Source organism: Gracilinanus agilis, chromosome 6, assembly GCF_016433145.1.
Source record: "Gracilinanus agilis isolate LMUSP501 chromosome 6, AgileGrace, whole genome shotgun sequence".
NCBI classification, from domain to species: Eukaryota; Metazoa; Chordata; class Mammalia; order Didelphimorphia; family Didelphidae; genus Gracilinanus; species Gracilinanus agilis.
Window position 1 is genome coordinate 62,438,368 of NC_058135.1, and position 23,933 is coordinate 62,462,300.

At 35.9% G+C, this 23,933-nt stretch overlaps 1 protein-coding gene across 2 annotated transcripts in view; it reads left to right on the forward strand.

Annotated features, from left to right (window-relative positions):
- The first annotated feature begins 93 nt into the window (after positions 1-93).
- The window catches only part of AP1AR (adaptor related protein complex 1 associated regulatory protein), a 38,127-nt gene continuing 14,287 nt past the window's right edge, over positions 94-23,933 (forward strand). For both annotated transcript variants that reach the window (XM_044680587.1, XM_044680588.1), the window contains exons 1-3: positions 94-176; positions 12,587-12,635; positions 22,633-22,659. In XM_044680587.1, the coding sequence (XP_044536522.1) occupies positions 94-176; positions 12,587-12,635; positions 22,633-22,659 (159 nt within the window). The remainder of the gene's footprint in view (positions 177-12,586; positions 12,636-22,632; positions 22,660-23,933) is intronic.

The window sequence follows — 23,933 nt, forward strand, 5'->3', positions numbered from 1 at the left end:
GCTGCCGGGTCCGAGGCCGAGGCCGGGTCCCAGGCGCGCGCGCGGCAGGGTGCCGCTCGGCCTTGAGGTCTAGAGCAGGACGAGCGGCATGCCATGGGGAACTGCTGCTGGACCCAGTGCTTCGGGCTTCTCCGCAAGGAAGCGGGACGGCTCCAGCGGGGAGGCGGCGGTGGAGGGTAAGCTAGGGGGAAGGACAGCCCGTCGACTCCTCCTTTAAAGCGCGGTGCCCTACGGGAGACCCCCGTTCCCCAATTCCAAGCTCTCGCCTCCCCTTCCGAGGCCGGAGCCCCTGCTACCCTCCCGAGGCCTGGGGGAGAGGGGAGCAAGGAGCTTTCCCTGGGAACCCCCTTCTCCCTTTCAGAAAAGGGGCGGAGCGAGGCGAGAAGGGGGAGGGGGCTTCTTGCCCAGGTGTCTGAATTCCTGACACACCCTTTGTAAAAGGTGGAACCCACTGGTGGGCTTCTCAATTGAACCCTAGCCTTGCTTTCCTGAGGGGATCCTAGAATTTAGAGGATGTTCAAATGTATTTTTAATGGGAGTGCTTTGGGAAATGGAGCAAAAGAAGGAGCTCCAGTCACAAATCAGGAGCCCTTTATGTATGTGCTTACACAGGATGTTAAAAAACAATGCAGCTTTTAAACTGCTTCAAGACTTTTAGAACACATAAAAGAGATGATAGGATTTAGAAGTCGCAGTTGGATTTTTAAAGGAAAGAACGGGGAAAGAGTAAAAGAGTAGTAAGGAGCTGCAAGTCACTACTTTTTAGGCCATCATACATCTGAATACACAGATTACAAGACTGTTACAAATGGATTTTTAATGGAAGTAATTTGGATAGCAGTGAAAGAAAGTAATTAGGAGCATTCACTCATTCTTTCACATGTACACATATTAGGTATTACAAGACAAAACTTTTGAGCTACTAAAAATTAAAACTTCACTGACATTTGGGCTTTTAGATGCACACATAAATATGCATAAATATAGATGAGACTTAAATATTTAATGGTTGCTTAACTTTCCTAAAGGGGTTGTAAGATTTAGAAAATTGAATTTTTAAGGGAAGTAATTTGAAATACAAATTAAAAGAAGTAGTAAGATATTGCAGTCACTAATTATAGGTCCTCATATCTATATGCAAAGAGTACTGATCATGTTACTATGTTTCCTTTGGATACTCACATGACATTAATGATAAGAGCAAAGAGGGACAGGACACTGCAGCTTTGGTGCTACCTTATTGGAAGTCTATTTACGTTCCAATATTGTACTCTGGGACTGGTCCACATTGTGGAATTTGGATCAATCCCCCAGCCTCCTTGCTGCTCAGCTTCTTTAGAGATAAGCCAATTTTCCTCATACAGCTTTTTGCACAGCATTCCTAAAATTTTGAGATTGCTCACTTTAAAGAGAATTAAGATACTTCTAAAGTAATTTGCTTCAGTTTTCAGTGTCTTTTCCAAGGACCTAGAGTTCAAACTACTTTCAACTATGACTTAGTTGTGAATATGTATATAGATGGAGGACATTTGAGGTCAAGTACAACTCAAACAGATCTTATCTGTATATTCAAGAGAAAATCACTTAATCTCTCTGAGCCTCAGTTTCCTCATTTGTAAAATGAGGATTATTCCTATATTTTACCCATAGGGTTATTGAATTTAATTGAATTTATTACTGAAAGTCATTGAATGACACAGCTGATATTGTGCTGAACTCAAGAAGACCTGTGTTCAATTCCAATGTTCAGACTCTAGCTAGCTGTGTAATCTGGGGCAAGTAACTTTACTGCTACCTTTCTCAGTTTCTTCATCTGTAAATTGGATTAATAATAGCCCCTACCTACCAGGGTGGTTGTAAAGACTGAATGAGAGAATATTTGCAAAGCTCTTTTTGATTGTAGCTATTATTATTATTATTGTGAGGAAAATATTTTGTAAATCTTAAAGTACCCCATATTATCGGTTTGTGTTATGTATATACTGTTTTGCATTTTCTGGAACATAGGTTTCTGGATCTAAAATTAGCATAGATCTTAGGCACAGAAATTGCTCATTCAGTATCATCAGGGAATGATGTTAATTGAATTTTTTAAGTAACTGATTTCTGACTCTTAAAGTGCCCTAGTCTTAAAGGTTGTAACAAATTTTTAATCACCTCTTTCTAAGGTACATTATACACATTCTTACTTTTTTTTAAATAGTGCAAAAAAACCTAACTTTTTAAAAAAAATTTTCAAGTTTCCTTAATTATTATTTTGAATATTTTCCCATAATTGCATATTTCATGTTCTTTCCCTCTCCCCCAAACCTCCTAATCCCCCCCTTAGCCAATGCACATTTCCACTGGGTTTTACATGTATCATTGATTAAGACCTAATTCCATATTATTGATAGTTGGACTAGAGTTATTGTTTAGTGTCTACATCCCCAATAATATCCCCTTCAGCCCTTGTGTTCAAGTAGTAAAAAACATAACATTTTAAGATATGAGAGGTTTGAATCTTGCCTTTGAAACTGACAGACTGTGCCACTCGTAAACTAATTGACATCTCTTTCATGAGACTCATGGGTTATGTTGTTCATTTTGGTTTTTTGCTTTTCCTTGATGGGCTGTCATCTATCACTTTAAGGTTGACATTTCATAATTTGCTGCTTCTAACTTATGTGAGAGAAACTAGGTAACCATGCTTATTAGTATATATGTGTAAAGTAGGGCTGCCTAGTGGAGTAGGAGAGATGGAGTTTCAGATATAGTAAATGGGAGAGACTAATGTGCATAGAGACCCTTTTCACTTAATTGCCAGATTTGTTGATGCTTTGAAAGGTTGAGGTTCCAAGAAGTCATTTATCTCAGTTATATTCTCTAATGGAGAGGAGCACCATCTGAAATAATATAAAATATTGGATAATCAAGTCACTTATGTTTGGCTTTTAAGTGCATTACGTTGAGCTTTTAAATGGTAGTTTCACAGTCTAATTATGTTGTCCTTAAGAGGTGCATTGGAAATAGTTCCCAGCCCCCAGCTTAACACCAAAAGGCAGTTGAGGAGAAAGCAGAATTTTAAATATTTCTTGTATATAATTCAGAGGATATTTGAGGCTATAGAAATATATCTCACAGGCATATTTATATACAAAACTTCTTGGTAGTTATTTAAATTTAATATAGTTGAATTTCAGTTAATAACTGAAAAGATAATATGCATTAACATTAAGCTCATTCAACGATTTTTAAAATTTTGTTAGAAATATTATTTTTATCTATCCACATTGAAAAGTTTTGGCATAATCCTTCGCTTAATTTTTCAAAATATATTTTGTTGTTGTTTTAAACCCTTACCTTCTGACTTAGACTTAATCTTTCTTTTATGTGTTGGCTCTCTCAATAGAGTATGAACTCCTTGAGAGCAGAAGTTGTCTCACTTTTTTATTATAAATTTTCTCCAGCATCAAGAACAGTATTTGCCACATATTAAACTTATAAATACTTTTTCATTCACTCACTTTAGGGTTTACAGGTTCTTCTTGGATAGAAGCCAGATTGTTTTATGGAGGAGTGGGTGTTTCCTTTGACTCAGGAACCTTCGTGAAACCCTTTAAAAGCCTTTCAGGATTTTCTGCCTGGAGTGAGGACCTTGGCTCCTCCAGAGAGGAGGCTGTGAGAAATAGCACAGATACCAGTGCACCCAGGAAAATGTTAGACTAACATTGAAGTAGGAATCTCTGACTAATTTGTCCTAAGCATCAGATTGCTAGTTATGGCTCAGATCTAGTCCTCAAATACAGTAATACCTTATACAGCATTGTTTCAGTTGTATAGTTAATATACTTTAACCAAGTCATGCCATAAATAGCTATTAGCATCTTTAGATTTATTTATAACAAAACATCATTGTTCTAATAAAACTAAATGTTCTTCAACATTGTTTCATGTAATATATTTTCAGAAAAATAATTCATGACATTAGATGGAGTTACATCAATATTAACATTCTTTGGTTTTAGAATTTGTTTTTAGCCTCATCAGATAATAGAAACATCTACTAGACTTGTTCTGGTCCCAGAGGGCAAAACCAGGAGCAGTAGGCAGAGGTTTAGAAAGGGGCCTGGTGATTAGAGTGCAAAAGAAACTTGTTCCCTGTTGTTTCAGTTGCCATTATTTATTCTCCCCTGATGGTCAACATGGCAATCTGATATGTAGGTTTAAACAAAGAAATTTGATTACTAATTCCCCGGGGTGATTGCACTGAGGGATAACTGGCTCAAGATAAATGATAAAAGATTGTAGAACTTTCATGCTAAAAGTCAACTTTTCATTTTATAGATGACATGCTGAGACTTGTCCAAGGTCACAATGAGATATAACAGAAGCAGGAATTGAAGTCTTGTAACTCCAGTCTAGTGTATTTTCTAATACATTCCACTGAAATTAGTTTCCTCCTAGCTTAGTTAATTTTCATTGGAACTTAAGGGCTTGGTGTAGTAAATTGGCGCTGGGCTCTGTTGTGTGTGTATTAAACTGGGGTGGGGGGGAAGGTCATTAATAAAATTTAGTGTTGTTTAGAATATAGAGAAACAAATGTAATTATACATTGCTCTTGGCTTTGTAAATCAAGGCACTCTTTTTGGAGTTCAATGTGGAAATATATCATAATTATAAATAAAACTCTACGTAATTCTCTTGAGAACATCCTCCATCTTTCCAAGGAAATAACTAAAAGCAAACCATTGGCTTTTAGAAGGCTGAGGTGAGTATGGAACATGTTATTTGTATTCAGGATTTGAAGGGTGTCATGGAGGAGGATAGGACTTGTTCTGTTTGTTCCCAAAGGGTAATGAATGGAAGCTGCAAAGAGACACTAGGTTTCATGTCAGAATTTTCTATACAATTAGAACTATTCAGAAGTTCCTAGAGCCCTGTTAGGAAAAGGTAGCCCTCTACCATGACTAACCATGACTTAAGACTAGAGGGCATCTTGCCAGATGTGTTATCTTGGTAATTCTGTTATATATAGATTGAATTTGTATGTGTGTATGTTTTAAATCCTTACATTCCATCTTAGAATTGTGTATTGGTTCCAAGATAGAAGAGCAGTAAGGGCTGGGTAATAGGAGTTAAATGACCTGTCCAGGGACACACAGCTAAGAAGTGCCTCGAGATTATTTGAACCCAGGACCTCCTGTACTAGTCCTGGCCTCCTGAGCCAACTAGCTGCCCCATACTATATGGTCTTTGACATCTCTTCCAGCTCCTAAATTCTATGATTATGACTCCTTTACCACTTGGAGAATTACCACTTTAAGAAGGTGGAAATTAGGATTTTAAAGCACTTTTTAGAATTTTTGGACCAATCCTTTGTCCCTGGGAAAGAAAGTTATCTCTTTTTCTGCCATTTTCTATCTGTTCTTTTTCTCTTTTCACATTTTTTTATGATGAGAAAGTTTTGATTCAATTATTTTAATTATTTTCTTGTCCGACAGGGTCTTTGCAGTCTCCGGAATGTTCAAAGGGAAAGTGAGGTCCCTGCTTTTATATATAGTTTATTAAAATAGAACCAAAATTTAAGACACTGTCTCCAGATATTATGCTTATCTTGACTTAGGAATTTTCTTTAATAAACAGAAATTTCTGTGTAATGTTAGTATATTTAAGACTGAAAAGATTGGGGATTAGGACTCCCTACGATGGTCAGACCTATCTTGGGTATAGTAAATTTTCTATCATTAAAATGTTTTTCTTGTGATCTTCACATCACCTTTGAACCATGTATTATGGACCCTAGGATCTTTGATAACTAATGGATCATTACATGAGGAGGAAGCAAAATTAGCAAAAGCAAATACGTGGAAATAAACATGGAATATGTGAATTAGGAGAAGACTGAGTGGACAGGCCTTGCCAGAATAAAAGAGTACACTTTTAGAGAAAAGTAGGAAATAGATAATATATTGAGAGCTGAAAGGGATTTACTAGGCCATTGCATAAGAGTAAACTGAGGATCGGGGGAGGGGTGATAGCATTTGTTAAGCACCTGCTATTTGCCAGAAAACCCTGTCTCAGATACTTCCTTGTTATGTCAGACCCCAGGCAAGTCACTTAACTTTTCACACTCTTTATAAAATGAATTGAAGTTGCAAAGAGGTATAAGTTTAATCTTGATATCAGGAAAAACTTTCCAAAAATTAGTTTTCTAAAAGTGGAAAGACCTACCTTGAGAGGTGGTATGTTCCCACTCCTTAGAGGTGTTAAAGCAAAGATTAGATGAAACCTGGTTGCATGTGTTATAGTGGGGATTCCTTTAATGTATAGATTGGACCTGCCTGTCAGTTGAAGTCTTCTCCAAATCTCAGCTTCTTTGACTCTGGTACCTCAAGAATAAAGTGAAATGAAACTCCTATGAAACATTTAGCAGTCAACAAAGAGGTTTATGTAGCTGTAGCAGAAGGATTTTCAGAGCAGATAATGAATACTGAGCTAGAATACAGCCTTGATTCAATTCAGTGCAGTATCCTTGTCTGTGTTTTGACCATAATGGTCCCCAGACAAAAGCCTGAGAGAGTTGAAGCTCCTCTTGTCCTCACCTTTTTGAACTCCAACAACCAGAGAGCTGCTAAGTAGCAGAGTAGAAAGAGGGCAGGACCTCAAGTCAGGAAGACTCATCTTCCAGAATTCAAGTCTGACCTAAGACTTTTAAAAGCTGAGTGATCCTGAGCAAGTCATTTCACTCTGTTTCCTTCCTTTTTCTCATCTATAAAATAATTTGGAGAAGGAATTGCAAATAACTCTAGTACCTCTCCCAAGAAAACTCCAGGTGAGGTCACAAACAGCCAGGCATGACTGAAAAATAGTTGAACAACAGCAACCATCAGGGAGCCATAGCCTTCAGTGGCCTCAACTAGTTAAGTCTCAAGGATGATTTTCTTACCTTTTAAAAAAAGAAACTAACCTAGCCTAGGTGGAGGATTTTGATAGATATTTTCTACCAGAGACAAGCTGTCCTATCTGTATGTATATCTGCATTAGGGTATAATGGGCTGGATTGCTTTGGGGAAAATTACATAGTATGTTGTTTTTTAATGATTCTAAACATTTGATATCAGTTTGCCAGTGACAATATATGACTACTATATAGAATGCCACAGTCTTTGAAGAAGTAAGGCTATGTATCATGCAAAGGACAAAGGAGAGAGGCATGATGGTCATGAGTACCTGCAGCATTTTAGAAAAATTACACAGGCAAATTGGCATAAGGGAAATCATTTGTTCCACAGGTTGAAAATAAGTATTGACCAGATTTGGAGTAAGGGAGTGGAGAATCAGTATACCAGACCTTCTTTTGGTGTTATTGTTATCCATGATACATCAAGTGATCATCCTAATACTTAGATCAATCTCCTATGTAGAATTTATTTGAGATATGGATGGGAAAGAGTATTTATATCAACATGCTCTCCCTTACATGATAAGTTACATGAAGTCAAGAACTGAATGTCTTAATTATTTTTATGTATTTCTCAGTATCTGGCACAGTGTTTTATGCATAGTAAACATCTAATAGATGATCATTTAATTGACGAATAGAACATTAACTTGTGTGTGTAGTAATGTACACAGATTCCATATGCACACATTGGTTTGTGGGTGTGTACCTTGTCTAGTGTTGGAAAGAAGTGGGTACTGTTAGTGCTAATAGTTTTTCAGGGGCACTTGCTCAACTAAACAGTTAATCCTTCACTAGATCATATATGGGAATAAGTAGTGGATCTTGGAAAAAAGAAAACTAATGGAATTATTTGGGTACAGAGTTAAGATGCAGAAAATATGGAAAACTAGAGCAGCTTATTAGAAAAAATGCTGAGGAAGTTTATAGAATTATGGAAAATTATGGTTGTGACTTAGGCCCCAGATAGACTAGAATGAGTCTCCTAACTCAGTGCTCTTTAAAACATTTATATCAGATACCACCTTACTTTAGAAACATTTCATAATGTGGAATGGTCTGAGTTTGAATGTTCTCTAGCCAATAATTATGAAAGTACTTTTTGAAATATGAAATAGCTTTAAAAACAATTGGCTTTTTAAATGCTGTTAAATATGCATATCAGTATATGAATATTTCTTTGCTTCTTTTAAGATAAACTTTAAGATATGGATTCTTCTGATAAAGTAAAACACTGATTCATTTGCCAAGCTCAATATTTACTCTATCAGTAACTCTTAGTATTTACTGTAATAGGAGTCAGTGGCAGCCTTGCTTCACAAATAACAATAACAAGATATTTGTCATCTAATATAACATTAAAGAAATACTTTGCAAATTTCCTTTTAATTTTTTTTGTTTTGCTTCCATTTACCTTCTTAGTCCTGCATTTGGGTTCTAATTGATTGTTTATTCGTTTACTATATTACTTGGAACTAACAAAAGAGAAGAAAAACCAGTATTCCAAAATATAAAATCCTACTTTTTATAACAGGCTTCATATTTGAATTTGAATATACCAGTCTTTCATAAAATTTTAATTTTCTTAACTACAAAATATATACCATTTTGATTTGAAACAAAAGGAATTCTGAAAGATGAAACTCATTACTTCCTCTTAAATATATGTATATATACTCTTTAGGCTCTTATTCATCAGTGGACTTTAAAATTAGTGGTTTTCTATGGAATTGAATTAATGAGCAAACTTCATTACTATATAATTTTGAGTATTTTCCCTTCAAACTGCTCAGAAAGATGGTTGAAATAATATTATCTGTAGGGCCTCAGATTCAGTCTGGAATTCTCCTTTCTTTTAAATTCTACATAAGACATCCTGTATGACAATGGCAAACTCATTTGGCAAGCACATGTCTTTTTGCTTTTTTTTTAAATTTGAAGTTGATGATCAAATTATTGTTGAACAAAGTTATCTCTGCAGTAGAAATTATAAAGCCTCTTGTGTGATTTTAACAAACAAGCTGGACACCTTGTCGGAGGAGAGGCTGTTTATAATCAACAAATAGTGAGAATTTTTTCTGTATCTTTCATGCAAGTTATGTGATTGTAAAGTAATTGTCTTCTAAAAAAATTATGTTACTTTATAAATGTGAACTATTATTATTAGTTTGTTTTTTCTAGCTTAATTATAAACTCCCAAATAGGAGAATCATACTTTCTTTTTTATGCCACTGCCCACTCCCTGGCACCTAGTATTTTCTCGAGTCTCTAATTTATATGTTCATAAGATTTACAAGATACAGCAATGGCCATCTAACTTATACTTGATCATTGGGAAATCATCACCTCCAGACACTTCCCACTAAAGCATATCCAATATAAAGAATTTTAGATAGTAGACTTCCTTTCGCAGAATTAAAGAAATTCTGAGTTGGAAGAGACCTCAGAGCCATTTAGTCCATCCCTTTCCTTTACAGGGATTTCCTTGCAAAATATCACCAGAAAGGGATCATCCATTATGTGTTTTTGAAGACTTTTAGTAAGTTGAACTTATGACCTTTGAGCTCATGAACCCCTAATAGAAACAGAAACTACATTGGGCTGTCCTCTGGGTAAGGTTGATTCTCTGTAGTTAAGTCCAGTTAATTTCCTGATTTCTCCTCATCCCAGGGAAGTTCATTTGCTCCCTGACTCCTGTGGCCTCTTTATTTACAATAAATACTTAAATCTCTGTCCCTGCTAGCCCAGACTCATTGTTTAGGAGGCCATTACCTTTCTTGGACTTCTGAAGGCACCTCCTAATAGTTATTTCCTACTCCAAGTCTCTTCCCTTCCAATCCAGTTTTATGTTTTACTGTTGAAAATTCTTTAGCTAATGCACAAGTATCAGTATAGAATTCCACTGCTCAAAAAGCCTACTTATTTCTGTTGTCTACTGCACATAAGTATTTAGTTTCAGAGCCAGGACAAAAGTACTCTTTCTGCCCCCCCCCCCCCCAAGCTTTCTTTACATTCTTTAAGGATTCTCTCAGTGATTTTGGGCATGAGCCTGACAATAGGATCCCATGATAGAACTTGAAAACTACCTTATAGGTAGTCTAATTTAACTTTTCATTTAGGAATTGGGAAATTGAGGCTCAGGTTCAGTGACTTGCCCCAAGGTCAAAAGGGTAGTAAACCACAGCCAAAATTTTACTTATACATCAGCAAGACTCTCCTGACTCTGACTCGAGGCCCATAACTCATACTATTAACCCTTTCTACCTTGATAATTAGGTATATCTCTGCTGTACTCAACCTAGATTTGGGGTCAGATCTTGCCCCAAGGTCTTGTTAGTTCGATGACTATGTACAAATAACTTAACCTTTTTGATCCTTAATTTCCTCATCTGCAAAATGGGAAGAATACTTATACTTCTCTCACAAAATATATGTTACTACCTTATTCCTATTTTAGAATGGAAATGGATTTATTAGAGTCAAGTGACTATTTTAAACAAGCTCCCAGGGCTTTCTTAGATTCCTGTTTTGTTTTCTGAGACAGGAATGGAGACTGTCCAGAGGCATTGGTATGTGAAGGAAATTTCCTTGATAGAGATTAGGTGGATTTTTTAAGTGGAGGCACTATTTTTTTTACCCATACTTTCTGTCCTAGTAACAACCTTAAGGACAAAGGGTAGGCAAATGGGTTTAAGTGACTTGTCAGGGGTCACACAGCTAGAAAAAGCCTGAGGCCACATTAAACCCAGGTCCTCCTGACTCTAGTCGAATAAATAAATACTCTTAAGATGTTTAGTATCTAGCAATATGGTAGGCCTAATTGCTACATAATAAATCTTAGATTGGAGGTTATTAGTAGAAGCAACTTGTTAATAAATGTTATCACATTTTCAGTCAATGCCAAGAACAGCATAAAAGAGGTTCCAAAGTCAAGAAGAATCATACTCCTAAAGGACAGTAAGGAGGGAACCCACACTGAGAAGTAAGGTACCATGATGAGGAAAATTCCTAGTTTTTTCAGGTGAGGGAGTATCACTTCTCAACAGTTTTTAGAGAGGCAAATTTAAAATTAATTGGAAACTAAATACTCTGCCTGGATCAAAAAGCAAATCATAGAAACAATTACAGATTTCATTGAAGAGAATGACAATGAGGAGACAACATATCAAAATCTATGGGATATAGCCAAAGCAGTACTCAGAGGAAATTTTATATTCCTGAGTTCCTATATCAGCAAAATAGAGAGGGAAGAGATCAGTGAATTGGGCTTGCAACTTAACTCGGGGTAAATGATCTTAGCAAGCTAGTGTTTGATAAGCCCAAAGGTCCCAGTTTTTGTGGTGGCAAAAAAATTGGAAAATAAGGGGGTGTCCCTCAATAGGGGCATATTGTAGGAATGTAGTTAGGGGTGGTCTGGTTTTCTAGGGTTAGCAGAAAGAAGGGAATTTTGAGATAAACTCTGGGAAAGGATTCTGGGTAAGAAAGGAATTGTGGAAGGCAACAACTGAAAAATAACTGAACTTGACTTCCTTCTTGGATTTCATCTGAGCTGAGCTGAGAGTGGGTTTTATCTATTTGCCTACAATTTCAAGCTGAAGGAGGGGTTTTCATCTAAGGGTTTCTCCCTGGAAGGTCAGGATTTCGTGGAGAAATCTTTGCCAGATAGAGGATTTACTTGGAGAAAATCAATTTCACTGAGTCCAGTATTCATCTGCCAGTGGTCCAGCTGCCAAAATTCCTATTAGCTAAGGTAATCCAAAGCTTTTCATCTATAACTTTGGTTACTTAGTATAGCAGCCAAACTCAGGGTTTTTTCCTTTTCTTTATTAATCACTGGTGGAAATATTAGGTTCTAAGTCAGATAGCGTGGGAAAGGGGTTTAGATAGCATAAGGAGGTGTAGGTAAAGCTCAGAGAAGAAACAGAAGGCTTCCCTTAAGCAGGGAACATAGAAGTTGGGTAGAGGTAGTTTGACTGTTTAGGTCATACCTATCCAGTTAACCTTATTCCTTTTTGTTAAAATAAACTTTGTTTCCATAATCAAATGATTTGATGCTTAATTGGCCTTGAGGAGTTCCTAGGTGGGTTGTTACATCTAACGTCCCTAGGATACTTCCACATTACAATATGATGGTAATGGAATACTATTGTGCAATAAGGAATGATAAACTGCCTGATTTCTATGAGCTGGAAAGACTTCCATAAACTGATACAGAATAAAATGAGCAGAACCAAGAGAACATTGTACATAGAAACTGAAACATAACATGTAAATCAACTTTTCTACTAATAGCAAAGCAATGATCCAGGACAATCCTGAGGGACTTAAGAGAAAGAATGCTATCCACATTGAGAGAAAGAACTCTGGGAGTAGAAATGCAGAAGAAAAACATTTAATTCATCATTTTTTTATATAGGTATAGGATGTGGGGTTTGGGTTTTTAAAAGATTACTCTATTACAAAAATGAATAATGTGGAAATAGGTATTGAGTGATAATACAGGTATAATCCAGTGGAATTGTCAGCTCTGAGAAAAGGGGAGGGAAAGAACATGAATCATGTAACTATGGAAAATACTTAAATAAAATAAAATAATGTAAAGTGGATTACATTCCTTAATAATACCATTTTTTTTCTTCCCAGGTCAAAGTACTTTAGGACATGCCCAACAGGCGAACATTTCACAATAGAGGCAAGTAGAATGCTGAATAACATATTAGATACTTAATAAATGTTGAAATGAATTGAAGAATTGCACCTGATTTCATCTGTTTGACAGGTATTTTCTATTGAATACAGAGTATGCTTTGCCTGTATTCATTTGAGTTCTGGAAAGATTGTTCATCAAGAACAACCATAAAATAATTAAGAAATAAAATTACAGGGGGCAGCTGGGTAGCTCAGTGGATTGAGAGTCAGGCCTAGAGACAGGAGGTCCTAGGTAAAGAAAGAAAATTACAAAATGAACAAGTTGAGTGTAACAAACTGATCAGAATGAGAAGTCAAAGAAATGGCTTTCTTAGAGAAAATGAGTTTTGAGCTAAGTTCTAAAGAAGAAAGTAATGGACAGAATTGGTGGGTAAAGGGTAAGAGCAGAGAAGAGATCATTCTAGGTGGGATGAATGGTATAATCAGAGGTATAGAGCTAGTTGCCATCCTTTATGTATTAACTTTCCATAATTTGAGGATTGTTTTTTTTTTTTTAAGTTGTCCTCAAAAACTGCCCCAAGGAGCCCGTTTTCCTCTCCTTTTGATTTTATGGTTTTGTTCTAGGCACTACAACTTGCCCACATCCAAAAAAGTTTCCTTCTTTTTTTCATTTTCAAATAAGAAAGCTTCTTAAATTTTACAGTGTATAAGTAAATGAACTATGAGCAGAATTATTTAACTTATTTCATATGTAAATATTTTAAAAATCATATTAAATTACATAATTTAGACTTATGATGTGACATACAGGTATTCCCTCTTGAAAGACTTCTTGATTGAGTAATTTTTTGTATACTTTTAGAATCTTTTTCCAATATTGTTAAATAAATTTTCATCTGTGAATTGTCTTTAATCTTACTTCATTGGTGTTTTGTTTTCATCTTCCTTGCTTACTTTTTCCTTTTTACCTTTCACTGATACCCAACTCTCAAGGTAAGAAGAAGTAGACTACTTCTTAGGCAAAACAAACAAAAAAAAAATATTTTAGGGCTATAGAGATATCCTTCCTTTTTTCAAAAGAGACAGTATGTCACTATTTTTAAGTGTACTATGTTTCAAAGGCATGTTAACCAGTTTCTGCTAAAAAATATCACAAAATAGTGGATAATAAGTAAAAAAATGGCTACAGCATGAAATCATTTAGACAAGATATGTTTTAATACATTTATATATGTATATATATATATATATGATTTTAAAGTGAATTTTCTTACAATGAAATAGAGCTAATTCTTCCCATATCTCATAATCACCACAATTTCTGAGACTGATAGTACTGTATTTTAATCTCATTGAATTTAGTATTATTGTTAATGTTTCACTAGAACAATACTAGATTTTTTTAAAGTAGGATTTTTTTAAAGTAGATATTTTTAGAATGGAGTTTTTAAAAAATAATATTTGTAACGAAATTACTTTTCTTTAATGCATGTCTTTGCAATTATAAGTCACTGGTAAAATTTAATTTGATTGACATATATTGATTTAAATTTAACTTAATGGAAAATGCATCCATTGAATAAAATAAAATATTCCTATAGCATAAATTGTTGTCTAATTAGGGATTTTTTTAAAAAATGTAATATTCAGGGGGCAGCTGGGTGGCTCAGTGGATTGAGAGCCAGGCCTAGAGACGGGAGGTCCTAGGTTCAAATTCGGCCTCAGACACTTCCCAGCTGTGTGACCCTGGGCAAGTCACTTGACCCCCATTGCCTACCCTTACCAATCTTCCACCTATAAGTCAACACACAGAAGTAAAGGGTTTAAAATTTAAAAAAAAATTTAAAAAAAATGTAATATTCAGTGATAATCATAGAATTCCTTATAATTAAGTTTATACAGGTATATAGCCACCTAACACCGGAAACTTTAAATTATGAAATCTATTACTTTGCCTTCTGCTTTGTATAGGTATCACAAGGGACTTGAGAAAAAAAAGTGTTATCCTTGGTGCATTCTGCATATTTGATATAAAGCTTCCTAAAGCTGGGAAATGGGTATATTGTTTGGAGGGGATTCAGGAGTTGGTGGTTTTCCCCCACTAAAAATATCTATATTCCTTAACCTCATTGATTTTTATCACAACGGATGTATTCCTTGAGGTCTTTAATGGAATTCTAGTGATAGTGATTGTCATAGTGATCCAGTCCTTCCTTAATTCTGCTATCTGCATTTATTTAACAAATGTTTATGAAATGCCCACTAACATATAAGGCATTATGCTTAGCACTGGGCACACAGAGCTAGTTATAAGTATTCAGTCACTTAACATTTATTTAACGCTTGCTATGTGTCTGCCACCATGCCAAATGCTAGAGCTACAAATATTAAAAAATAAAGTTCTTTCCTTTAAGGAGCTTACAATCTAATGGAGGGAAGCAACCCATAAGGAAAAACTAAAAAGGGAGTAAGAGAGTAGTACCTAGTGAAATGGCATGCTGGGGAAGTGTAAAGGAGTGCCATCTGGTAGAAATAAAGAGACAGCTTGCCTGGCCCCCCTCGCTAAATGGAGAGCATTTCCCTTTGCCTTTCAGTCAGAGAGGCAGCAAGTACTCATGGAGTGTGAGGACTAAAGGCTGATTCGATCTTGCAGGATGATGAAGATTCTCAGTAATGAGGTTCCTGGGGCCCTGATAGAACATAGATCTTGCCCTCAAGAAATGTATACTAATAATTGTTGGTTAGGGAATTGAGATAAATTCAATGAAGTCATTTAAGCCAAATGTTCTTAACTGTTTTGAGGGGAGAGCTTACTTTTTAGCTGGAAAGGCTTTTTGATTTTTGTAAATATTCATCCATATCACCCAGATTGCTATATTTATTGCCATATAATTAGGGAAAATAGTTTTTAATGATTGCCTTAATTTCCGCTTCATTAGAGGTGAGGTTTCCCTTTTCATCTTTGATACTGTTAATTTGGTTTTCTTCTTTCCTTTTTTTATTAGATTTCCTAGTACTTTGTCTATTTTATCTGTTTTTTCAAAATACCAGCTTCTAGTCTTATTTATTCAATAGTTCTTTTACTTTTGATTTTATTAATTTCTTCTTTGATTTTTAGTATTTCTAATTTAGTTTTTGTGGGAATAGGGGTTTCTACACTTCCAGACTAAGTTTAATTTGTTCATTTTCTAGTTTTTAAGTTGCATGCCCAATTCATTAACCTCTCCCCTCCCTAATTTGTTAATATATGAACTCAGTGATATAAATTTTCTCCTTAGAACTGCTTTGGCTGCATCCCATAGGTTTTGGTAAGAAGTCTCATCATTGTCATTGTCTTCAATGAAATTATTGTTTCTATGATTTGTTCTTTCACTAACTTATTTTGGAGAATCATATTATTTAATTTCCAATTAGTTTTTTGGTTTGCCTCTCCATGTATCCTTGCTAATAACTATTTTTATTGCATTATGATCTGATACGGTTTCATTTATTATTTCTGCTTTTTTGCATTTGTTTGCTGTTTCTATGCCCTAGTACATGGTCTGTCTTTGTGAATGTTCCATGTGCTGCTGAAAAAAAGGTGTATTCCTTTTTTGTCCCTATTTTTCTCCATATATCTATTAGCTCTAATTTTTCTAGGATTTCTTTCACCTCTCTTATCTTTTTCTTATTTATTTTTTTGGTTTGATTTATCTAGATGTGATAGAGGAAGGTTGAGGTCCCCCCACTAGTATAGTTTTGCTATCTATTTCGTTCTTGAGCCCCACTAGTTTTTCCTTTACAAATTTGGATGCTATACCATTTGGTGCATACATGTTGAGTACTGATATTTCTTCATTGTTTATACTTCCTTTTATCAGGATGTAATTACCTTCTCTTATGGGGAAAACCAGGGGAGTTAACTTAAATATTAAATGTGGGTCCAGAAGGGTGTGTAGGAGACAGGAATGACTAAGATGGGGACTTAACAAGTTAGGGAGACTGGGTTTATTAACTGCTAAGGAAAATGTCTGTTAACAAAAGTGGCAGTTAGGCCTAACTGTCATCCTGCACCATCTAGACAAGGGGCCTATGGAAACTAGCAAGCAAATGACAAGAGTTTGTAACAAATTTAATTAAGGGAACTATGGTAAAGGATGGGAATAGGGGTTTCTACACCTTCCAGACTAAGGGCAAACCACAGGGTCAAGGGAGGGACTTATCTACACTGAACTGAGACCTAAACGAGACAGGGCCCAGAGAATAGCAGGACTGAAGTGGGTTTCCTCACAGCAGAGTCCTGACATACTCCAGCGATGTTGCAGCTCTTCCAGGACCACTAGCTGTACTCTTTCAGGTGGGTAGATTCTGGAAGCTAAGCCAGCCCAAGTTAACCTGCAACTCAGGTTGGGATTAATAGTCTCTACCAAAAATCTCCCACAAGTAGATGTCAGTCTTCTTTCAGGATCCCAGGGAATCAGGGTACAAACTCCACTTCCTCTGAGGTCTCCCAGGGTCTGTTACAACTTGTCCCAACCACCATGGAGTCTATCCCAGAGAGAGAGGCCACACTTCCTGCTTCCCCATTCCATTTGGAATTCTCAAGCCCTTCCTGCTAGGTCTCCTAAATAATAACTAAGTAATCCTCCTCATACTTCCCTATCTCTTTTAACCAGATCTGTTTTTACTTTGGCTCAGTCTGAAATCATGATTGCAATTCCTGCCTTCTTTTTCTCAGCTGAAGCCCAATAGATTTTGCTCCAGCCTTTCATTTTTACTCTATGTATATCTGCCTGTCTCATGTGTGTTTCTTATAGACAACATATGGTAGGATTTTGGTTTCTAATCCACTCTGTGGTTTGCTTCCGTTTTATGGGTGAGTTCATCCCATTCAATTCAGAGTTATCATTATCAACTGTGTATTCCCAGACATTTTGATTCTCTCTCCTTGTCCTACCCTTTCTTTTTTCACTATTTCCTTCTATACCACTGTTTTGTTTTTAATCAGTTCCCCTAATCCCCTCCCTTATTGTACTTCACTTTCTCCCCTCCCCCTTCTTATTCCCCTCTTATTCTTCCTTAGGACCTTTTAAAGCTACCCCCCATGCCCTCTCCCTCCCTAGTGTTGCTTCCCTCCCCACTAGTCCTTTTGTTACCCTTCTACTTCTCTATAGGGCGTGAATCAATTCTCTACCCCAATGGATCTGATTGTTCTTCCCTTTTTAAGTTAATTTTAATGCACTTAAGTATTAAATATTTCCTCTCTCCAACCCCTTTACCTTTTCAGTGTTTTGATTTTCTCTCCTGTTCACCCCACGTGCTTCTTTATGGAACATAAATTTATTCCATTTTGTCTTTTCTTATTTTTCTTAATATTATCTTCCCCCCCCCATATATATATATATATCTTGACATCTCATCCTATACAGTTTGTCACTGTTCCTCTAAGTAAACTTCTTCTAGTTACCCTGTTGATAATAACAATTTTTAATATTTACCAATATCTTCTTTTCTTCTAAGGATACAAATCGATTGAACTTATTGGGTCCCTTAAAGAAAACATTCCCTCCCCCCACCTTAATTACCTTATGGTGATTCTCTTGAGTTCTGTGTTTGGGCAGCAAACTCTCTGTTTAAGTCCAGTTTTTCTTTATGAATGCTTGGAAGTCCTCTATTTTATTGAATGACCATACTTTTCCTCTGCAAAAATATAGTCAGTTTTGATGGATAGTTGATTCCTGGTTGTAGACCCAGTTCTCTTGCTTTCCAGAATATTGTATTCCATGCCTTCCAGTCCTTCAGTGTAGATGCAGCCAGATCCTGTGTTATCCTTACTGTGGTTCTCTGGTATCTGAATGACTTCTTCTTAGCAGCTTGTAATATTTTTTCCTTGGTCTGGTAGTTTTTTAATTTGGCTATAATATTCCTGGAAGTTGTCAGTTGTGAATTAAATGTAGGAGGTGATGTGTGGATTCCTTCAATTTCCACTTTTCCCTCTTGTTCAGGAATGTCAGGGCAGTTTTCTTGGATAATTTCCTTTAGGATGATGTCCAAAATTTTTCTTTTGTCATGATGTTCCGGTAGACCAATAATTCTTAAATTGTCTCTTCTAGATCTGTTCTCCAGATCCTTTGTTGTATCAATGAGGTGTTTCATATTCTCCTCAAATTTTTCATTTTTTAAATTTTGTTTTATATATTTTTGCTGCCTTGTGACATTATTTGCTTCTAGTTGTTGAATTCTATTTTTTAAAGACTGAATTTCTTCCCTAGCTTTTTGGTCATCCTCCTTCTGATCTGATTTCTTTGTAGATCATTTTTTTTGCCTTCTTTGCATTGTTTTCGAGCTGGTAAATTTTGGCTTTTAGGACATTATTTTCTTGTTTTAGTTCATGTATTTCCTTTTTCAAATTGTCTTCAGCCTCTCTTGATTTTTTGAGTTCCTGAAGTTCTTGAGTTAATTGAATTTTGAGATCTTCCAAAGCCTGTGTCCAATTCACTGGAGCTTCCTGATCTTCTTCTATTTCATTTGCTGCTTTTTGGTTCCTGGAAAGAAGCTATCAATTGTAATTTCTTTTCTCTTTTTTCTGTTGTTTACTAATATTTTTTCCTTTTCTGTTCTGCTGGTTTAAGCAGATGGATTTAATGAGCTTTGATGAAAGATCTTCCCCTAGCTGTCAATGGAGGTTTGTAGTTAAGTTCTCTGCAGTCTATGGGGGAGGGGTGTTGGAGTTTCCTTGCCCTCTGAAGACTTCTTGTCTGTCCAATTGATGGGATTAAGCCTGGATTAGTCAGTATTACTTAATGAGAGAGAGAGAGAGAGAGAGAGAGAGAGAGAGAGAGAGAGAGAGAGAGAGAGAGAGAGAGAGAGAGAGAGAGAGATCGAGATCTTTTGGTGTTGTTGTAAAGGAAGTAGGTCTGAAGTGTCTCTGTCTCTGTGTGTGTCTCTCTCTCTCTCTCTCACCTCCCCAAGTCCGCTGCAAGCAAGGCCCTCTCTCCAGGCTGGCCCCTCCTATAGTCTCAGACCCAACAGTTCAAGAATTCAAGCCTTTTTCTTGGTGTACCTCTTGAGCTGTCCAGCAGTAGGATCTCCCTGCTCTGTCCTGTTGTTAGATTTGGTCCTCTTTCTTCTCGCTCATTGTTTTCTATCTCTATCTCGGTGTGGAAAGGTTGTGGAGGTTTTACGATTTGCTACGTCTAAACCACCATCTTCCCAGAATCCTGTAGCACCTGAAAGAGGAAGGTACAACAATAAATGAAGATAAAGGGGAGTTTATTTTTTGAATAATAATATTCAAATAGGTGAGAGGAAGCAAGGTGGCAAAGAGCATCCTAGTTTGGCTGGAATGTAGTTAAATAAAAATGAGTAGTAAAAGATAAGCTTTGCATGGGATAGAGTGCCTGGCCTGGAGCCTGAGTTCAAATGTGTCCTCACATACTTCCTATCTGTGTGACCCTGGGCAAGGCATTTAACCCTGTTGGCCTCTTGTTTTCTTCATCCATAAAATAAAATAATAAATATAATCTATAAAATAAGTTGATTTAAAGCAATGGTAAACACTCCAGTATCCTTTGCCAAGAAGATTCCAAATGGGATTGTGAAAGAGTCAGGCACAGTTGAGACGGCTGAACAACACAATAAAAAGATAAGTTAGAAATGTGGCTTAAAGCCAAAGTATTAGAGGGGTTTGAATGATAGGCACAGGAATGAATTCAGTAGACAATGTAAGGATCTCTCTGGAGAAAAACATGAATTGAAGTATGTGCTAATTTGGGTGGTGACTGGGTTAAAAGAAAAGAAGGTGTCAAGATGGAGTGTAGTTGAGAAGAGGGGATGGTTCTAAGTAAGATTTCAGAGATATAATTGATAGGACATGACAATTAATTGAACATATTTGATCAATATAAAGGAAGCTCTTAAGATTACTGATATTATGAGCTTATATAACTGAAAAAGATGATACTATCATTAGAAATGTAGACAGTGAGATGATAAGAATTCAGCTTTGTACACGCTAAATTTAAGGTACCTATAAACTATTCTTAGTGGAGTTGTCAGTCAAGTGAAAACACAACTAAAGCTTTGGGAAAAGGCTTTGGGTAAATAAATGAATTTGGGAGTCATCTATTTGGAGAATATGATTGAAGTTATTACAGAAAAATCACTCAAGAAGATATTAAAATAGTACCAAAGAAATAATTTTGGGGAACACTTAGATTTAAAGAGCCAAAGCAGAATTAGGACCCTGTAAAGAAGAAGGGAATGGTGAAATAACAGAACCTGTATTTTTAGGAGGAAAGAATTTCAAAAGAAAGAGAGTTGGGCACAGTGTCATGCCACAGAGATCAGGTTGGATGAGGTTAGAAAAAGTGTCAATGAATTTATTGAGGTCATTGGTGGCCTTGGAGTGAGCTGCTTTAGATTTAGAAGAATGGAGGAAGACAGAATTCAGATTTTGAGGGATAAAGGAGTAAAGGCAATGAATATTAACAATTTCTAAAAGCTTGACAGTGATGAAGAAGAAAGATGATGATAGCAGAGGAGCTTGACAGTCTCAAGGGAAAGTTTATTTGTTGTTTAGTGTAGAGAAGACCTAAGCATGTTTGCCTCTCTAAGAGTGGGAAAGCTTGAAAATTAGTGAAAAAAAGTGATTGATGAAATCAAGGTCATAGAAGAGATGATAAAGGAAACAGGTGGAGGGATTCACTTTGACAAGAAAGATCATAGATTTAAGATGTAGGAGTCATCTTTGGGTTTATCTAGGACCCACCCCTTTTTTATTGTTGGGAAATGCCACTTACCGTTATATATCATAGAGACATAAAGTGAAATAAAGGAGAATCATGGTAAAAAGTCCAGAATACATAAAAACTAACAAACACAGAATTAGAATTAGTTTATTAAATCCCCACACTGAATTTTCCTTAATTAGACTAGTTAGCCATGAACCAACTATTTTCTAGAATATATTAAGGTGCCAACCCACAAATAGCTTTATAGGAAATGAAGCTTATACATTTTTTTGCCACTCAACCCTGAATTTATAACTAAACTAGAAAACTGTATGTATTGAATTCTAATACACATAACCTTTTAGTATTTAGGATCAGTAGTCCATTAATCAGAAAGTCATTATTATAGGTAGTTAGATTTTTCTCAATTTCTTATTAGCACATATATAGTAGGCTGTGCTGTGAAGTTTGATTTTTTTTAATGCTTTTAGGAGTCTATACTTTGTTTTATCTAATTAAGACAATTGTCAAGTTAATATGAATATTTCTTGGTTCTACAGCATATTTTAACATAGTTTTCCATTTTTGGACATCCATTTTCCATAGCGATGAGTAATGCTTCAGTTTATTTTACCTGAAAGTAAATCATACATATTACTGGAAAATGAATGAATATACCAATGCATTGTGAATTGTTTTCATTATTGGAACTTTTTCAGTACAAATTGTATGTATTTACTTGTCAAAAAGACAACTTTACTCAGAAACTATAGGTGAAATACCATGAAGAATCTGATTTCAGGAACTACTTGTGAGAAAGATTTTTTCTGGAAATGCATTTGAATAATTGTCTTGTGTTGACAAGAAAACATTTATTATCTGAAAGAGTAAAATGAAACCCCAAAATCAGTAGAGAGAGAAAAATAGATATCTAGACTTAGGTATAAAAAGTGACATGAAGAATTCTGGCAATTATCTGGCTATTTCAAAGGAAGGAAAACTTTTGTATTAAATTTCTAGTTAAATTAGATGAAAAATTTTCATTTTTTACTTATTTTCTAACAATTTCCTCCAATTCTCCATATTAGTTAGTGTATATATGGACACTATGGACAGTGTCAAAGTATCTTTGTTTTCTCTAGCCTTATGACAGAGTTGTTGGGTAGGTAAACAAGCTAAGAAGTCATTTGGTTTCAGAAGCTTTAAAAACTGCAAAGGCCTATGTAAATAACTTGATTGTATTATCTTTAAAAATGAAATTACAACCGTTTCTGGTAAGATGTTACATGTGTCTTGGCCTCATTAACATATTTTTCTTGTCTTTTACAGTTTGAAAATCTAGTAGAAAGTGATGAAGTAAGTATTTTCACTTTTAATAGTATTACAAAGTTAAGAATTATTTATTTCATGGGTAAATAACTCACTCAAAGTCCTAATTACATTTTGGTATCTGGGTACTTCCTGAAATTAAATTAATCTCTATCCTTTGCCATCTGCCCCAGTGCAGCACTTTTAGGATTTATGGGCCTTTATCTCTGCCATGAAGCTGAATAAAAATTTAACATGTCTCTTATGTTTAAAGTACAAACTCAAATTTTGTACTATCAGTGTTTGCCCAATAGTATGTTAATAAATGTTTCTTCATTTATTCATTTAATGGCCTTGTAAAGTGAGTGTTTTTAGTGTCATCCCATAGCCCTTTTCCCAAGATAAATTATGCCAGTTTTTAACTTATAGGACTTTTACAGGTCCTTGATAAGACTTGTACTCCTCTTCTACTCCCATATTTAATTTTTATTGCCAAACTTTCTGCAATATTTTTGTCATTTTTTTAAAGACCTGAACATGAAGCAGAATTCTAATATGGATTTATTACATGTTCCAAATAAAAATGTAATACATGAATATTGTAACTAGTGAAGACCTTTCAAGTTATGTAGAATATTGCTTATAAATTTCCAAGAAAGCATCTAATGTGGCAAAGATGGTGTGCCTAAGTTAGGATGGTATAGGGGAAAGAGCAAAATCATGCATTTGAAATCTGACTCTGATCTGTCCTGATTATGTGACCTTTGTAACATGGAAAATGGCAGAGTGGAATTCCTGCAAGATACAGGGTCAAGCCTCACCCAGAATTCCAGGGGACCACCCCCCCCCACCCCCCCAGAGAACTCTGGGTGAGGGAACAGTTTGAAAGCAGTTAAACAGTGGATTCCTGGGGGTTGAAGTAAACAGGTCACACTGCTTGCGGTTCCTGGTTTGGGGATAGCTTTGGAAGCCATCTGGGACTAGAACCATCTTGGTTCAGCTCAATGGCTTGCTTGTTTAGCTGAACTAGACCTTTCTAGCTACAGCACAATTGTTATTTAGTTATTTTAGATATTAGAAGTGATAATTACAGGCTTGAGGGCAAGCTAGCTAAAAGTCTGCCACTCCCTCCTGGGGGGAGGGGCAATTTCTACCTAACAGTTCAAGGGCTTCCCAGATCTTATCCAAATCCTTGAAACCCCTTCTCTGCCTTCCCTTCCTCTTTTATCAGTAAAAACTTCATCTTTTGGGAGCAGTGAGTAATGATTAAAAATGATAAAGGCTGATATTACTAGAGAAATTAACATTTTAATTGCTATGGC